Source organism: Myotis yumanensis, unplaced genomic scaffold (assembly GCF_028538775.1).
Source record: "Myotis yumanensis isolate MYYU_CA2020_CCGP unplaced genomic scaffold, mMyoYum1.0.hap1 SCAF_5, whole genome shotgun sequence".
NCBI classification, from domain to species: domain Eukaryota; kingdom Metazoa; phylum Chordata; class Mammalia; order Chiroptera; family Vespertilionidae; genus Myotis; species Myotis yumanensis.
In genome coordinates, this window is record NW_027223756.1 from 31,111,900 (window position 1) to 31,130,135 (window position 18,236).

Consider the following 18,236-nt stretch of genomic DNA (forward strand, 5'->3'; position numbering starts at 1 on the left):
ACTTAACATGGTTCACCAGTAAGAATATGCTGGGCTTCTGCAGTGCTGGGCCATAGCTTTGAGCTGTGAGGAGCTCAGTATGTATGGGAAGTAGAAGTCTGAGATGTGAAGGATGCTTATCCTGGCTGGGGAGTAAGTTGGTCCCACGGAGGAAAGGGGTCCTGAGCTCTGATGCAGGTGAGGGTGGAGTTGCAGTCACCCTCTGGTTTCATGCCAGCGTCCCAAGCACCATCCTCAGCTACTTTGTCTGTTCCAGGAAAGCTCTATGCTGTTGGGGGTTACGATGGGGCTTCCCGCCAGTGCCTGAGCACCGTGGAGCAGTACAACCCAGCGACCAATGAGTGGACATACGTGGCGGACATGAGCACCCGCCGCAGTGGCGCAGGTACGGGGGGAGCCTCAGGGCGCAGGCTCTGTCTGATCTGCTCACAGGTGGGTCTGGAGACCAGCAACTTAACATCCTATCTTTTAATCTCCCTCTTCTTTCCTTTCAGTGTACATAACCCCAGTTATCCTTTCCCTGGGGATTACTTTGCTAGAAAATGGATGAGATAATATTCTCTTCATCAACATCCCTTCATCCCTTCCATTGCTGTTGGGATGCCTGCATCTCATGAAAGTAAGGCTTGGTATGTGCCAGGCTCTGTCCTAATGACTTTCTGTGACTCGGTTTATTTAATCCTCACCACAGCCCTATGAGGTAGACACAAGATCAGTTTCACTTAACAGTAAGTCAGCCGGGGACTGAGTAATTTGCTCAAGGTTATATCCTTAGGAACTGGCAGAGTCAGGATTCCCACTCAGACCTATCTTATTTCAAAGTTAAGCTTTTTGACCTCCAAATTATTAACATCTCATTCTTACAAAGTAGTAGGACAAGCACAGCGATCCTGTCTTCAGTGGAAAAGCTAAAGCTTGCCTGTCTAGTGTCTGTCTTGAGGGTTGAAAGCCAACCTGTTAGAGTTCATACTTGGAGATAAACTTAGGTCGCCCCAGCTCACATTCCCTTCTTCATGCCTCCCCTACATGGGAAGAGAAGGACTTCCCACTTTCACTTCCTGTGGGAAGACTAGGAGCTGTGTGGCCCTTCGGGATTTTTCAGGAAGTGGAGCAACATTCCCTTCTTCCTGTTTTGTCTACCTCATCATCTTAGAGGCTCAAAGGAGAGGACCTGAGAGGCCTGGATCGTGGGCACTGGATTTCTGTCCCAGTTCCTGTGGGGAGTGGGGACCGATGACCAACCGGGGCCTGGCGGGAAGGTGGTGTGACTTCTGGGAAGGCAAGCAACGATCAGGCATTTCCCCCACAATGTTAAGCCTTTCTCTTTTGTGAATTTAAGAAGATTGATTTGTGATCTCATTTTAAAGTACTAAACATATGACCACTTCCTCAGCATTTGTTAAAAATTATGCCATGCTAACATTTTAAAGAATCTTTGTGTGTTCGCTGGTCAGCAAAGAAAAGCTGTATGATTCCACTCAGGAAGTGCTGTGGTTGGCATGCAGTTTTCAGGGAGCTTGTCTCTGCTGATCCCCACGGGCTGGCACTTCCTGAACATGCAGCAATGGTGCAAGTCAGGAGGCTGGGCTGGGTCTGCCCGGTCTGCTCCCGCTGCTGTGGGCCTCGGGCAGGTCCTTTCCCTTCTGGCCTCCGGTTCCTGACATGTGAAATGAGTGGGTTGTCGTAAATGTTCCCTTGGGGCCAATTCAGTTCACCAGTCCCATGGTTCTTCTGCCTTATAGAGTTCTTCTAGTGATTTTGGTTTATAGAGTCTTGATAGAGTCTTCTTTGTTCTTCCTAAAAATCCTCGAAGTGATTTGAGGGTGAGAGCAAGTGTTTAAGCCCAAGGAAGTAGGGACAGCTCAGCAGGGGTGAGCAGCTCCCACTGAAACGTGTGGCTGCTTTTAGAAACGTCCCAAGCAGAAAGTGGAGAAGCCTTTGTGGGTAGTCTTTGGTGGCTGAGCACCTGGAGGCCCTGCCCTCTGGTCGCTCCACCCTGTGTGGAGCAGTGAGCACAGACTTGCCTTAGGAGTGCAGGCTCAGTTGTGGACAGAGCTGCCTTGGAGGCCACACTGCTCTGTCTGCCAGGCTGCTCAGGGCTGTTGCTGAGTGGCGATCACTTGGGCTGCTCCTGCCTCTCACCTGGTTGGGAGCCCTGGATGGTTACAACACTGCTGCCTGTGTTCTGGGGAAGCAGTGACCTTGATTTAGGCACTGCTTTCACCTCTGAGTTGGGAGCCCACCATGTGGTTGTGGGTAGTCTTTGGTGGCTGAGGACCCGGAGGCCCTTCCCTCTGGTTGCCTGAGGCCCTTTGTGGTGCCAGGAGCTCCTGTGGCTATAGGTCCAGGAAGCCTCTGCCTGAGGTTTACAGAGGCGGTGCCAAAAGGGCAGTGTGCCCTGAGCCTGGAAGGTGCCTGCCTCCTCAGCAGGCACGGGCAACGCCAGCAGATGGCTGTGGGGAAAAGGCCATTTTTGGTCCTAACGTGTGCCAGTTCCTGCTGCGTGTGGAGGGGAAGGTGAGGTAGCTCTGGAACACTGCGTTTTATGATCCTAAGCCAGTTTTACCCGTTTCATCTCACCACACACTAATTACTAAAATTCTGTGGCACACCAAAAAATATATTTTTTGCTGATTAGCAAAAAAATAGGTATAATTTTGATTCATTCACACGAGATGGCTATTGTTGTGTTGACTCTTGTCATTTTTCATTTGACAATCTATGGGGAAAGAGGTCAGTACCCCTGACTAAATAGTCAAATAATTCCTGTTTTAAAATTATTGTGGCACACCGGTTGAAAATCCCTGTTCTAAGCCCGTTAGATAGTCATTGCTGATATAACAGTACCATCTGCTGTTGGTTTAGGGCAACTGCAAGGAGCCACTAGCCAACCAGCATAATTGCTGAAGGAGATTTTTATTTATTTTTTATTTTTTTATTTTTTGCTAAAAGTATTACAAAGGGTATTACATAAGTGTCCTTTCCCCCCCCCCCGCCCTTGACAAACCCCTGCCCTCCCTTACCCCCCAGTGTCTTATGTCCATTAGTTATGCTTATATAGATGCATACAAGTCCTTGCTGAAGGAGATTTTATGTATTTTGTCATTCAAACAATATTTGTTAAGAACCTACCTTTAGGCACAGGGAAACATGTGGTAAGACCTGGGTCTGTGGGTTTAAAACCTGGCTGCACCTCCCCATCACGTGAGGTACTTTTTCTGATTCCCGACCAGGGTCTCTGGGAGTGAAGCCCTGCAGTCCACTGGTTCAGCTGCAGCGTGTCCGGAGGAGTCCATGGGGCACTAGACCACTGATCTAGTCCAGCCCCCTTACAATGGGATGTTAGAGACCCAACCAGGACCCGGTGTCCCAGCCACCAGGTTGTTCTTCTTAGGGTACTGTGCCACCCTCCTCTGCTCTGGCTTTGATTTTCTTGACTTGTATTAAAGGATTTTTGTTTTAATTTGTTAATCCTCACCTGAGGATTTTTTCCCCCATTGGTTTTTAGAGAGAGTGGAAGGAGGAGAAACAGAAACATCAATGTGAGAGAGACACATGGATTGGTTGCCTCGCCACATGCCCACGTGCCCAGACCAGGGCTGGGGGTTAAGTCTGCAACCAAGGTACGTGCCCCTGACCGGAACTGAACCCAGGACCCTTCAGTCTTCAGGCCACTGCTCTAGCCACTGAGCCAAACTTGCCAGGGCTATATTAAAGGATTTTTAAGGGTTATACTAAAACTTGTGAATGATGCAATTCTAGCACTCAGCTGAGGCCTATCAACACTGAGTGATTTGATGCCCTTCCCTGCCATCTAGAGGAGAACGGGGGTGGGGGAGTGAAGAAGGGCTTCTGCTTCCAGACTAGCTGGGAGGTCGCAATAAAGACCTCAGCACACCCGCTGTGTGGCTGGGTTCCTCTTTAACTCTTTCTGTCCAACGGCTGATAAAAGGCTGAGTAATAAAAGTAATACAGCAGTGAAGGAAAACTAGGCGAAAGGAGAAGAAATACGATTTTACCACTCAGAAATAACTCCTTTTAATGTTGTGGAGTTCTTTCAGTGCCTCCCCCCCCTTTTTTGTATATAAACCCCCACTTATTTACACTTACATACACATATTATGTATATGCACATATAAAATATGTTTTTGTTTTTTTAAGTAGAAATGGGGTCATATTTGCTTTTTATTTTGATGTTTAAAGGCTGACAATCATATGAGGCGGCAGGTTATCATATTTGTTTTCCAGATGAGGACACTGAGGTACAAGGGAACAAAACAGCACTCCCATGTCACCCTGCTGGTGGCAGCTGCTGGGACTGGACGCCAGGCCTCCTGGTTTCTGGTCACTGCAGCCAGCCTGAGGTGGGGACACTGTGTTCTGCCTTTCAGGGGTTGGGGTTCTCAGCGGACAGCTGTATGCCACAGGTGGGCACGATGGGCCCTTGGTGAGGAAGAGTGTTGAGGTTTATGATCCTGGAACAAACACCTGGAAGCAGGTGGCAGACATGAACATGTGCCGACGCAATGCAGGTAATGTGACTGCTCTCTCTCTGTCTCCCTCGGGAGTTGTGGTCTTTTTCTCCCTGTAAACCCTGGCCCTAAAGACTCCCAGGCTGGGGCTGAGCTGTCTCATGAACAAGGAGTGCCCATTTGCTGGTGGGCTCTGGGCTAGGGGAGGGAGAGCTTGGAACCCCAAAAGCTAGCCACAGGGTCCCCACTGAGATGCACTGAGAGGGAAGGGTGATGACTCTCAGTGCACAGAGATGGACATAGAACAACCCTCTGGTTGCCATCGATGCTTTGAGGACCTGACCGGACAATGGCACTTGGTTTTATCTTTTCTTTGCCAGGACCTGGCTCTGAGAACCTCCCACTTCCCGCCTGAAACCAGTCTGCTTCCTTTCAGGGGAACCTGTGAAGGGATTTATGATTCATTCTCCAATAGAACCACTTCCCTTACTCCCTTCTTTGTATTTCCTGTCTTTCCTTCCCTACCCTTTTCCTTTCTTACAGAAATGATTTTCCTTAGAGTGTTTAGGTTTTTCTTCCTGGAGCTCAATAGCCCTATTAAACTGTTTTATTTTAGAACTTTGCCCTTTGGGCCATGTCCTGTGTTGGTGATTCTGCTTCAAGCCTCCTTACTCTATGAAAGGTTGGCTTAGCCCAGCTTCCCAGGTTAGAAAGACAAACAGGTGACTTCCAGGCAGGTTATTTCCTTTAACTCAAATTACCTGTTTGTTAAACCCATTTGTAGCTTACTTGTGGAAACTGTAAACAGAGAGCTTATTAATTTGCTCATTGTCTAAGCCTGCTGTGATATAACTTGCCCTTTAAGCCACCTGAGTGAGGAATTACAGAACCTGCAAGACAGCTAGTCTATCTGCAGTCTGAGAATTAAATTTAGATGTAAATGTGTATATGTACACACATTCACATATAGATATTTCTGTTTTTTATAACAGAAATCAAATCACTCTGTAATAGTGTTTGATAACCTGCCTTTTTAATTCACTTTACAATCTTTCATGAATATCTTATTATAAATATACTAGAGGCCCGGTGCATGAAATCCATGCATGGGGGAAGGGGGGTGTCCCTCAGCCCAGCCTGCACCCACTCTAATCTGGGACCCCTCGAGGGATGTCCGAATGCCCGTTTAATGAACATCCCTCTCACAATCCAGGACTGCTGGCTCCCAACCAGTCGCCTGCCTGCATGATTGCCCCTAACCGATTCTGCCTGCCAGTCTGATCGATGCCTAACTGCTCCTTTGTTGGCCCATTTGCCCCTAACTGCCCTCCCTTGCCAGCCTGGTTGCCCCCAACTGCCCTCCCCTGCCGGCCATCTTGTGTCCACATGGGGGTGGCCATCTTATGTGTTGGAGTGATGGTCATTTTGCATATTACCTCTTTATTATATAGGATTTACATGATATTATTTAAATGCCTATATCATAATTTAACTAATTTACGATGGGACATTTTAGATTATTTTCACCCTTTCTATAAGTAATGCTTTGGTTATTATAAATTGTCCTTATAGTTGATCAATGCATACATCTAAAATTATTTTTTAGAATAAAAGGCCAGAAGTGCATTTTTGAATCAGGGGAGGCACATGTGCTTTCAACACCACCTGGGAAGAAGGTGCAGTATTTGAGAGGATCTTCACCAATACTGATAGTTACTACTTTTTGAGTATTATCAATCTCTTATTATAATTTTTAAAAAATACACACAAAAATACACAGTATATTAGACTATGGCCTTTTACAGACTTGATGAGCAAGAATTATATTTCCCTGTGTTGAGTTCCCACTCATGACACCCTGCCCCCAGACCAGCTCCCTCTGAGAGGAGGGTGGGTGAAGTGCCACATCCCTGGGAGCAGTGTGCAGACTTAGACCCCAGGAATGTGAAGGAGTCAGAGACACCACCACTAGCTGCACACGATATGAATATAATAGGGTTGATCAGGGAAAAGCTTTCAAGTAGAGTGGGAGCAGGGTGCGTGAAATCCCCCGTTGTCTCATCCTGCAGCTCAGTCTTGGCATGGGAGGTGTGTGGCCAACACTCCAGTGGACGGGCCTGTCCCCTTAGGGCTCTACCTATTTATAGAGTTGGGAACAGGGAGCAATTGCAAGACCATGTAGTATGAAAGCTCCCTGGTCAGAGAAGTGACCTGTCAGAAAGGGGACGACAGAGCCAGTGGCTGTTTTCAGTATGTACTTTTGTCGAACAAACTTAGACCTGTGGAGCCAGCTCTCTTTTTTGCTCCCATGAAGCGAAGAAGAAGAGCCTTGAAGGCAATCCAGATTTATTGGCCGCTTGTCCATGTCGATTCCTTGGTGCTCCTGCTATCATATTTCCCATGGCTTCTGTTTGATGCCCAGGGGTCTGTGCAGTGAATGGGCTCCTGTATGTGGTTGGAGGGGATGATGGATCCTGCAACCTGGCTTCGGTGGAGTACTACAATCCTGCCACTGACAAATGGACGCTGCTGCCAACCAACATGAGCACGGGGCGGAGCTACGCAGGTCAGTGCGCCCCACCCAACCCCACCCCATGGTGGTTCAGGGGGGCAGGGGGTAAGCTTGCTGACTTGGAACTGAGAGCCTCCTCCAGGGATGGCCATCCATCATTCTGTGCTCATTACAGATACTCATAGTTAGCACTTGTTTCCCCAGCAAACCTGAATGTATCCTCGGAAGTCTTTTCTTTTTCTTTCTTTCTCCCCCCCCCCCCCCCCCCTTTGTATCTGTAACCAAACTTATCCCTGGGCCCAGCAGAGGTGATCAGGGCCCATGAGTCAGTGTTTCTATGGCAGCCTCCTGGGCCAGTACCTGCCATGAGTAGGCAGGCACTGAATTTCACACGGCTGCGCAGAAATCTTTACATAACCCTCCAAGGAGCCTCTTCCAATTGATTGAAGTCATTATAAGAGGCTTTGGAATTTTATTGCCATTCCTGGTTTGTTTTGTGCTGGTCTAGGTGGAATAAGGTGCAGTTCTTGCTTTCCAGAAATTGGAAGTTAAGATCTGCCTACACAAAACAGGACATACAAGATGATGCACACATAAATTCCAAGTGGAATGCACTATACAGGCTTTAGGACACAGCAGGTGAGAGCTGGCAGAATCAGGGAATACCTGCTGAGGAGATGGGGCTGATTAAACTTTGAGGGCAGATCACAGTCACACGGGAAGCTGCCCTTTGCTGTGCCTCCTCCCTGTGCCCCCGGGCAGTGTGTTAGTACAGTGTAGATGTTTTCAACAGCCCTCTGGTCAAATGGGACTGTTTTCTTCCATGTTATGACGTTGAGGTACAACGGTTGGGTCTGATGAAACTAAGACTTAGAGGGTTTGAGTAACCTGCTCAAGACCACGCAGCTAAAAAATGGCAAAGTCAGAATTCAAACCAGGCCTGACTCAAACCATGCCCTTTGTACGACCCCAGCTCCGAGTTGGGGGCAAAAAGCATTCCACGCAAGAGACTTGGGGAAGGAATATGTGAGGCTTATTCCTGGGGAGAGTGAGTGATGGGTTTGGTGCAGGGGCAGGATCAGAGTTGGTGTTGCTGAGGTCAGGGGTCAATAGGGAGACAAGCAAACATATTTCCATCATGTAGCCCCGCGCCTTGTATCTGGTTCTCCAGAAACTGGAATAATTAGAGCTAACGTGCTTATTGAGCACATACAGTGTGCCAGGCATTATCCTAAGTATTTGAAGACCCTTATCTCATTTAGTCCATGTAAGGATGACGCTGACGGCATTCCCATTCCCTTTCTGTGTCAGAAAGGTCAGTCCCTCCTCCTTGTTTGGATTTCAGGGCAAAGGAAGATTGGGCCTTGTAGGCTCACCTCCCACATTCTGTCAACACAGGGCTTGAATTGCAGTGAACTTATTTTACTTTCATCCGCTCATTTAGGATTTTTAGAGAAAAATATAAGAGATGTTAGAGGTATTTTTGTCCTAGAGTGATTCTGTTCTCAAGGTTAATTATTAAAACCAGGACTGTCATTTTCTTCTCGAAGTCGTAGTGGGACAGGCTGGGCATTTTCTAGTAGGAGGCAGTGCGGCCAGCGAGGGACACTCCTTGGCTCCATGCATGCCTGAACCAGAGGGGAAGGCTCAGGTGTGATGCTTAGAATTACCTTGCCCTGGGACTCTGGGCAAGGCAATCCATCTGGCTGAACCTCTGTTTCCTCATTTGTAAAATGAGAATGAAATTATACCAAGCCTCTTAGGGCTGTTGTGAGAATGAAATGCGATTATAGTTGGAAAGTGCTTAGCACATGGAAACCACTCAGAAAATTATTGTGATTATATAAGAAGCCAAATATTCCAAAAAGGTAATGGTGATTCTCTTTGTATGAAGGGACTAAAGTTCTGTTACTTTGTATTCTTCTCTACTTTCCAAATTTTCAATAATGGGAATATTTTACTTTTATAATAAAAAGGGAAGTTTATATTAAAAAAACAATACAGGAACCTGCTTTAAAAAAAGAAGCTACCTTATGAATGGGAAGCCTCAGGTGCTGTGAGATGTCCTCAAGGTCAGGCAGCACATCGGGTCTCTGGACTATATAGCTAAGCTTTTATGTCTGTACCTTTGTCTAGAAGTGACCATGAAATGGATTACTTAGCAGAATCTCACTACTGGGGTACACTGCGGTTTCTTTTAGCAATGCTCTCTTAATTTTACCTTCAACCAGGAGGTTTTATAGTCATGGGAATATATTAAAATAAGGCTCCAGGTACCATCATTCCTGTAGACCCTACACATAAGTTAGGGTTTTATTCAGCTGCAAGTACCAGAAAAGTTCACAGTTACCTGTTCAAGTATGAAAGGACTGTGTTTGTCTCGGGCAGAAGGAAGTTAAGGGCAGGTCTGGAGGCTCAGACTGTGATTGAAGAGCCAGGTTTTCCTCTTTTCTGTCCCACCAGCTTCATCAGTAGCTTCTGCTGCCCCTTGGGCCTTGTCTGAAAACTCCAGGCAGGACAAGGGATGAAGCCAAGGTTGTAGCACTGGCAGACTTGCATCACAATCGTGTTGGCCAGGACTGGGTCACATGGCCCTTCCAGCTGAAAGAGAGTCTGGGAAGCTGGGCTCCTAACTTGCTGGTCTCTGTATGGAGGTCAGAAACTAGGGGGGATGTTGACGGAATCAACCTCCCCAGTATCTGCTATGTGGCTTCATCCATTGCAGAGGGGTGCAGGGTCATACATGGATTTACAAAGTTGGCTGTTGAGTGTGGTTCAACTTGGCTAAAACTGCACCACATACAGACATGTCTGGTTTATTCGAGGATAGAACTTAGCACTGGGGAGTGGGGGGTTCACTTAGATGACACTGAATAATATTGGAATGGAGTCTGAAGGGGTCAAGAGGCTACAGTGTAGCTTGACCTGGTGACAGAGGTAGGATTGCAATTTAGTTTTCCCTTGCTGCGGCTTAGGATGTCTTATATTCATGGACTCTTTGGAGAGACTGAGTTGATAACGTTCTCCCCCTTTTGTCTTAGGTGTTGCTGTGATTCACAAGCCCTTGTGACCCCCAACTCCCACTTCCAGGACGTGGGGTCAGGGAGGGGTGCTGCCTGGGACTCAAAAGAGAGGGGTCATGACGGCTGGATCCCACTCGCTGGGAGAGTCTGCAGCGCAGTGAGAACCGCCCTCCTCTGACTTGGCAGAGTGGAATCTGGAGTGAAGACGGGGCCCCACCTCCTGCATCTCAAGGGTGTTTGGCCTCTGCCCCGAGCAGTGGGTTCGGATAGCTTTGGGCTACAGGGAGAACGTGTGTCTGAGAATGTGGATGTATGTGTGTGTGCGTCAGAGAGAGTGTTGTGTATATGTGTGTTTAGAACATGATATCTCACTAAGTTGGGGGCGAGGTGTGACAGTCTACTGGATTTCTGTACTACTGATCCTTGCGCTGTGCTAAAAATCAAATCACAGACACTCTCTTCCTGTGGGCACCTGAGACTACTGCCGCCTCTGCCTCCTGGAGGGCAGGGATGCCAGGAAATGACTGGCAGGAGAGACAGTGCTCTGGCCATGCCCACATGCTGGCCTTGACTCTGGCACTGTCGGCAGCAGAGATGAGCATTCTCGAAGCTGCACTGTGACCTCTCTGTGTTAGAACTAGGAGCAAGCGGGTGCCCTGCCCCTCAGCCGGCTCTCCCTTGGTCTCTCCTACAGGAAGCACACAAGAGCTGCTCAGTCTTTGGACCACTGGTTTTTGATGTCATGAATTCCAGGTTTGGGAAGTTTGTGTCTCTTCAGCTAGCTCTTCAGAGAAGCCCCAAGTAACACACTAGAAAAAAATATACGAAAAACAAAAACCAAAGTGGGAAGGCTTCAGTCCCTGCCCACAAAGGTCTCAGAGAGAATCCTACTTCTGGATTTTTCCAGGATATGCAAGTCCCCATTGTATTTATTATCCAGAAGCAATTATTCCCAACATCCTTTTTACCATCGAAAGTGTTCTGATATGGAGGATAAGTAAAAGGTCACCCTACCTCCAACCCGCAGCCTGGTTTGTCCTGCATCGGATGGGGTCGCATGTGCTTCAGACGGTCATGGATGGAAGGAGTGTACCAGCTGGGCTGCTCGTTGGCACTTCGTGATGGTGGTCAAGTCTGTCTCAGGTCCTTGTCTTCCTTTCCTTGTGCTCTGTACCCTCTCTCCAGCCCTCAGAACACTCCCCTCCTCCTTGCTTCCCCTGTGGGGAAGGAGATGGTAGGCTCTGGATATGTGATCTCTCTCAGGGGGACCTGCATTTTAAGAGAGGAGCTAAAGAGAATTTTGCTAGTCCACAGGTAAAAGTGATTAAAGACAGAACTTCAAGAATCTGCAGGGAGGTATTTGAGGGGGCACAGAGTCATTTGCATTAAAAATAATCTTAAAGCTGTGCTGCTCCTAAATTAGCAAGTTGCTTATGTTGGGATTTCTGGCATAAGGAGGGGAGGTCTTGTGTCTGGAGTTTAACCTTCCATGATGTTAGGGTCTGCCCAGAGGGAGCAAAGGGACTTATGAGCCTGATACTGGACTTCTGATATATCTGGGCTCCTTCCAAGCAGATGTTGTAGGAGACCAGCATTCCCTCCACCTCATGCTCACAATTGGAAATGCAGGATCTTCCCCGCTAGTTGGCCACTTTGTGTATTTACAGGATATTGTACACTAAACACTGAACTCTCTTGAAGATGAAACTTCTGATGTTGAGCAGATGTCATTTCAATGAGACATTTGGAGAGGACCAAGGCACCCAGAATTTCTGGGGAAGAGGCCAGAAATACCAGCTTTGGTGGGGCCGGGAGAAATGCCTCCAGGGGAGTTGGGGCGCACTTCGAGTCGGTGCTCGGCTCTCACCGGCACGGAGGCATGGAGACATGGAGACACGGAGACACGGGGATACAGAGGCACGGAGACACGGAGATGGCTAGTTCTAGAGCTCTTCCTGGCTCTGGGTTGGAAGCTGATGGAATGAGCTTTTTGTTCCAAATGTTCTTCCTCCCTCTCTGAGGAAGGTTTGGGACTTAGTTTTCGTGTGTGTGTGTGTGTGTGTGTGTGTGTGTGTGTGTGTGGTGGGGATGAGGGTGAGGTTGGGTCTGATGTGTGCTGTTCCCACAGCTGGTTTGAGATCCCATCCCCTCCCCTTCATGTAGCAGCTGGACTTCCACTCTGTGTGGGAGAGGCTGCTGTTTGTGTGTCATCTTCCCAGAGGGTCCCTTCCCTGAAAGCTAGCCATGTTTCCTGCTTTTGGGCTTTTGCTATTGGTTCCCCCTCCCTCCTCCCTTCCAGGGAAGCACTGCCCCTACTGGTGGTGCCGCTGAAGCCATGTTCATTTTCTCCTCGTGCCCTTTCTCCTGGGGACTGGGACACTGGTGTGTCATCACTAAAAAGCCAAACTGCTCTAACTGCCCACAGATGCCATAAAAACTAGATGCCTCTTTGTCACCAGGTACTATTCTCTCTCCACTGTGGACACAGCAGACTTATTTCAAGTCTATGCTGGTCACGTGGTAGATGAACCCCCAACCCCCGTTCAGGTGGCCACAACTACTTGTGAATGCAGCCTTGCCTGTGGTGTGTCTGAAATCCGATCACAGTCATGAAATGGAATTGCGGCCCAAGGTTACAAGCAGCTTAGATGCCACTTGGATACTGATTTGGACTACATAGAAGTCAGACTGAATTCCAAAGTAATTTCTCATACGTACCCAATGGCATCTCTTCATCTAAAAGTTGCAGTATTATGCAAATGAAAGTGACCTCATTTTCTCTATGCAATAAGAATACTTCATTTTGTTTCATGGCACACCAGTTGCAACATCCCTTAAGATGCTTTTTGAGCTGTCTTACTTTTGATATCTGTTGTGTGATGTTCATATATTCCTGAGCCAGATCCTTTCAGAGACTGCCTTTTTATAAAATCGAAGCTATAGCATTCAGGCAAAAATTTAATGTAGGTATTTTTATAAGATAATTTTTCAGGATATTTGAATTGCTTTTTGTTGTCCATGATAATGAAATGTTATGTTCTGTCTGTCATTCCCTAGGTTTAAGAAACATAGTCCATGCCTATAGCTATCTTCCCTTCATTTCTCGTGTTCCCAAAACGGATTTTCAGTGGCTCCAGGTAGAAAACACCATCACCACCGGTGTTTCTTGAAACCCTTGGGACTAACGTTAAGCCTCCTCAGCACTCAGCCATCTGCGTCTGCTCTTTTGGAGTTTGCTTCCTGCAGTGGTGAGGCTGGTGGGCTCTCCCTGCCTGGCACAGCCTGGTCACTGTGGTATGGGAAAGCCCCAGAAACAGGCCTGCCCCCCAGCACCTGCTCCCAGCAGTGTCCTAGGTCCAGTAGACCCATCCTCATTCTCTTCCATCTCCTTATTCTTCTGAAGCTTCCAGCAGCTTAAGGCCCTTGCTGCCGGGTGATGCCCCTTTGGAAGCCTGTTGCCTGTGAACTTTACAGGAGGGTCACTCTCATGACCCCAGGAAGAATGTGTCAAGCATGTGCTTCCCGGCTGCTCACACTACACTTATAAAGTACTTGTTTTGGGGCTGTGTCTACATTCTAGGTCTCTTTTGTGTGTTTATCTGCCATTAGCCTCATTAAAAATACTTTATTTTTATTACTATTGGGACAGGTGCCATTTGAATTGCCTCCATGCTCCCCATTTGCTCCTTGTTGGGTCTAGTTGGGAGGCTGAACAAACTCATTCCAGCCAGCTGGAGTTTTCAAGTGCTTGCCTGGAGAAGCAAGGCGGTTGGAATGTATATTCTTTAAGTGTTTGCACTATTCAGAGTTCTAAGCCCTCATGCCCAGCTGTGCTGGGTACCTACTGACCAAGCAGGGGAGCTGGCAGCACTGCCAGCATTGGGGATGGAGAGGCTTCTCCTGTGACAGATGATCACACCTCGCAGCCTGTGCAGCCTCGTCATGGGACTCAGTGACTCATGGATCAGCCACGGCAAGAGCACCCGGGACTGTGGCATTTGGAGAAACAAATCGCTCTAGTGCTATGTTCTTGCCTTTGGTTATGACTTTAAAATTCTTTCCCTCCCTTTTCACCGGCAATAAAGGACCCTCGTTGGACTTAATTTGTATATGACGTGTAAAATACTTCCTTTGAAAGGAGACTCAAGACACTGAATGTGTATGTCTGTGTGGATACACTCTGTCTGTGATTGTCCATAGGCAGGCAGACTTGACCACTGACACCCATCCAATACATTGCATAGGAAAGGCCCTTGTCTGGTGTTTGCTGCTCGGACATTAGGGGCTGTCTATGTTGTAAAAGAACACTCATCACATGCTCTCTGAAGGAACAGTTCCTCGGATGTATTATTTTAACAGGAATCATGTTCTAGTTTCCCACACTTTGTTACTTTCATTTTAATAAAAGCTGAACTGTGAGAACCTTTTTCCGTCTTGGTATTTCATTTCTGTAGTCCAGACTCTCCTCTGTGTCTCAATCGTGGGAAAGATAGATTAATTCCTACATGTCTTCAGATTAAAAGTGTTTTCTCTGTAAGATCTCCTGGATAGGGTCCGGGTTCCCTTGGTCTCTGTTCTCTGGCCCAAGAACAGGGCCAGACCCACAAAGACCTTCTTTAATCAGGCCCAGTGAGGCCCGTCCCTCCAGTAGGTGTTTGGTGGTGTGGGCAACTGCCCGCTGATCATTGTGATGTGGTGTGCTGGTCTCAGGCACAGGGAGGAGGAGACAGAGATTCAGCTACAAGCATTGATTTTTAAAAGTTTGTTATTAGACCTAGAGGATTTTATAAGTATTATGTTTTATTAAATATACAAATATTATTAAATATACAGATATATTTTATTAAAATATACAGCTATTAACTATGTTGGTTCATAAGATATCAACATGTGAAATAATAATAATAGCTAACATTTATTGAGTACTTATTATGTGCCAGGCATTTTTCCAAGTGCTTTACTTATTATCGATGCATTTAGTTCCCAGCACAGTCTACTGAGTTACTATTATCTTTTTACAGATGAAGATATGAAATGCGGAGAGGTTAATCAACTTGCCTAAGGTAGCAATGGCTGCAAAAGGATGGAGCCACTCCAGAGTCTGTGTCCCTAATCCTGTCACTCAGCCTTGAGGTGAGGGGAGAAGGGTGTGCTGAGGAGCACCCAGGAGAGGAAGGCACGAAGGGCCCCGGGGAAGTGCAAACATGGTTGAAAAAAACCCACTGAAGCCCAAGTTTTCAGACCCCAAATGTCTCCATCTTCTGTTGCTGGTAAATAGCCGTTTGTTACTGTGATAATGGTAGCAGTAGCCACTATCATCAGTACATTGATGATGTACTTATTTGTGCCAGACATCCTGCTAATGCAGTACCTTGGCCTTTAATCCACAGCCTCCTGGGGAGGTGGCCTGGCCCCTTTGGAGCCTGGATGTTCCCTGTTGGCTGCCCTGCCTCGCCCCTTTCCAGACTCCGTCCTCCCGCCCCCCCCCCCCCCCCATTACCTGTGGTTCCTGGGAGTCAGGTTGGGCCTCACCGCGGGAGGTGAGCCTCTTGTGAAGGAGGCTTGGCTCCGAGGCAGCTTCTCAAATCTGCCTGCTTAGATCCTGGGCTCCCACTCTGATGAACAGACTGGACAGTTCCAGGCCCTGTCCAGGTGTCAGTGGCTCTGCCCTGTTCCAGGTGACAGGTGGACGGCACAGAGGGGTTAGGCACAGCTTTAAGCTGGAGAGACCCAAGGGAAGAAAGGAGTTGCTTGGCCAGATCCCTCCCGACACTTGGAAAAGTACATTGTGAGCTCCTGAAGGGCATGGGCCGCCTGAACTACTCTGCATCCATGGTGCCCAGCACTTGGACCCTCTCAAAATATTCACAGAGAAGGCAGAAAGGCTTATGAGGAGGGGTCAGGTGCTGATGCCTTCACCTCCCAGCTCCTCCACCTCCTTCCTGCTCCCCTGGGCCAGCCTCCTGCAATAGCCTCTGGTCTTTCACTCCACGCACTGAATGGGGAGCGAGAGGCCTAGTGCCGCTTACCCTTTGCATCCGCAGAACACAGCCTTTTAGGACTCTGAGCCCCACAACAGCCCCACAGATGACAGACAGGTAGGAATTTGCATGCTCTGGGGAGAGGGGAAGCCCAAAATGAATCCACTTATCTCAGCGTGTGCTATAAGTGAAAGTGGAGCAGACCCAGATGAGACTCAGCCTGAGAAGAGGGCTCAGGCTGCAACTGTTTTAATGAGCACTTATTGTGCACTTACTGTGTGCCAGGCCCTGTGCTGGACACTTTCATTCCAGCTAATCCTCACAGCGCCTCAGCGAGGCAGAGGATGCCCACTTCACAGCATCACAGGGGTTAATTGGCCCAAGGTCCTGTAGAGCCTTGAGAAAGATGCTCCCCCATTCTCTGTTGAGGCTGCTGGCTGAGTGTGCCACCCTCACATCCCAGAGGGTGCATCCTGGAGGGAGGAGGTTGCTCATGTCTGTCTCTCAGGGGCAAGCAGTGAGGCAGAGCCCAGAGCCAGGCTAGAGTCATGCTCTGCTGTGGGCCCACCGTTCTGGGCTCTGCCACTGCCTCCCAGAGGGCCCTGGGGAATGTCGTCAGCACACACACCTTTCCTTCTCCTTGATCCTGGTGTCCCTTTACCCAGGAAAAGTTCCAGAGTGAAATCATATTTGGCAGTTGTTCTACCAACTTATTTTTCTACAGTTTACAAATAGAGTCTTTTGACCCTAACTCACTATTTTATTGTTGAAAGTATTACATAGGTCCTCCTCCGCCCCCCCCCGCCCCCCACCATTAACCTCTTCCAGCTCAATCCCATGCCCTCCTCCCGCAGGTCCTCACCACCCTGTTGTCTGTGTCCACAGGTTATGCATATGTGCATACAAGTTCATTGGTTGATCTGTTCCCACCCACCTTCCCCTGCCTTCCCTCTGAGGTTCAACAGTCTGTTCATGCTTCTATGTCTCTGGGTCTATTTTTGATCATCAGTTTATTTGGTTCATTAGATTCCATATATGAGTGAGATCATGTGATACTTATCTTTCTCTGACTGGCTAATTTCGCTCAGCATAATACTCTCTAGGTCTATCCATGCTGTTGCAAATCAGGAATGAAAGAGGTGAAGTAACAACTGACCCCACAGAAATACAAAGAATCTTAAAAAAATACAATGAATGACTTTATTCTGACAAACAGGACAACCTGGATGAAATTGACATATTCCTAGAAAAATACAACCTTCTAAAACTCAGTCAGGAAGAACCAGAAAACCTGATTAGGCCAATAACTATTGATGAAATTGAAGCAGTAATAATAAAAACTCCCAGCAAACAAAAGCCCTGGTCCAGCCGGGTTTACAGGCGAGTTTTACCAAATATTTAAAGAAGAACTAACACCTATTCTTCTCAAACTATTCAAAAAAATATAAGAGGAAGGAATACTTCCAAACCTTTCTATGAGGCCAGCATTACCCTAATTCCAAAACCAGATAAAGACAGGTCAAAGAAAGGGAACTACAAGCCAGTATTTCCAGGACCTATTCTTGCTTCCACTTGACTGGTGAGAAGATGAGGCTCAGAGAGGCCAAGCGACAGTGGGAGCAGGGTCTGAACCCACGTCGCCCCTGGAGGTAGTTTTTGATGACTATGCCACACATGTTTAAGCTCTTAGGCCACTGGGCCCTGTCAGTAAACATGCATGATATAGATGATATGATGAATCCTCTAATCGTATGCTCTATGAGGATTGGAAAATTGCCTCTTCCGTCCCTTGCTTTCCTTCCCTTTCCATTCCCAGTTCCCAGCTGCCTCTAAGAGCGACCCCACTGTCTCCCAGTGTTGGAGAGCATTCATTTCCCTTCACAGTATGTTCAACAAGAAGTTATTCATCCAACAAGAACACATTCTGCTTCTACACTGTACATTGTGCGAGGTACTCAAGATGTAACTTTCAGCAAAGCAGATGGTCCCTGAGGACCTGGAAGTTAGAGTGTTGTAAGGGACACAGTTGGCAAATAGCGGGTGCACTAGGTGTGCTAGTGTGCCTGGGGTGGGGGAGGAGAGGGCAACACCCACCCAGAGAGAAAGGAGGACAACCTGTCAGAGACCTGGGAAAAGGGAGTGAGCTTCAAACAAAGCAAGAGAGAGAGAGACCAAGAGAAAGCAACTGAGACACAGAGAGAAACAGAGGGAGACATAAACATAATGAGAAAGACATACATATACACAC

The 18,236-nt window shown here is 47.7% G+C and overlaps 1 protein-coding gene and 1 non-coding gene across 4 annotated transcripts in view; one reads left to right on the top strand and one right to left on the bottom strand.

The window, feature by feature from the left end:
• KLHL3 (kelch like family member 3) overlaps positions 1-14,421 on the top strand; it is a 101,644-nt gene extending 87,223 nt beyond the window's left edge. For 2 of the 3 annotated variants that reach the window (XM_070414943.1, XM_070414945.1), the window contains 4 exons: positions 257-385; positions 4,392-4,532; positions 6,895-7,038; positions 10,026-14,421. In XM_070414943.1, coding sequence (XP_070271044.1) covers positions 257-385; positions 4,392-4,532; positions 6,895-7,038; positions 10,026-10,054 — 443 coding nt within the window. In that variant the 3' untranslated portion in view covers positions 10,055-14,421. Of the gene's footprint in view, positions 1-256; positions 386-4,391; positions 4,533-4,852; positions 6,033-6,894; positions 7,039-10,025 lie in introns of those variants that run through there. The other variant, XM_070414944.1, reaches the window with a different exon arrangement.
• LOC139011898 (small nucleolar RNA SNORA5) lies at positions 7,254-7,384 on the bottom strand. The gene has a single exon (XR_011471711.1). It is a non-coding gene; the product is annotated as a small nucleolar RNA SNORA5 (small nucleolar RNA).
• Positions 14,422-18,236: the final 3,815 nt, after the last annotated feature.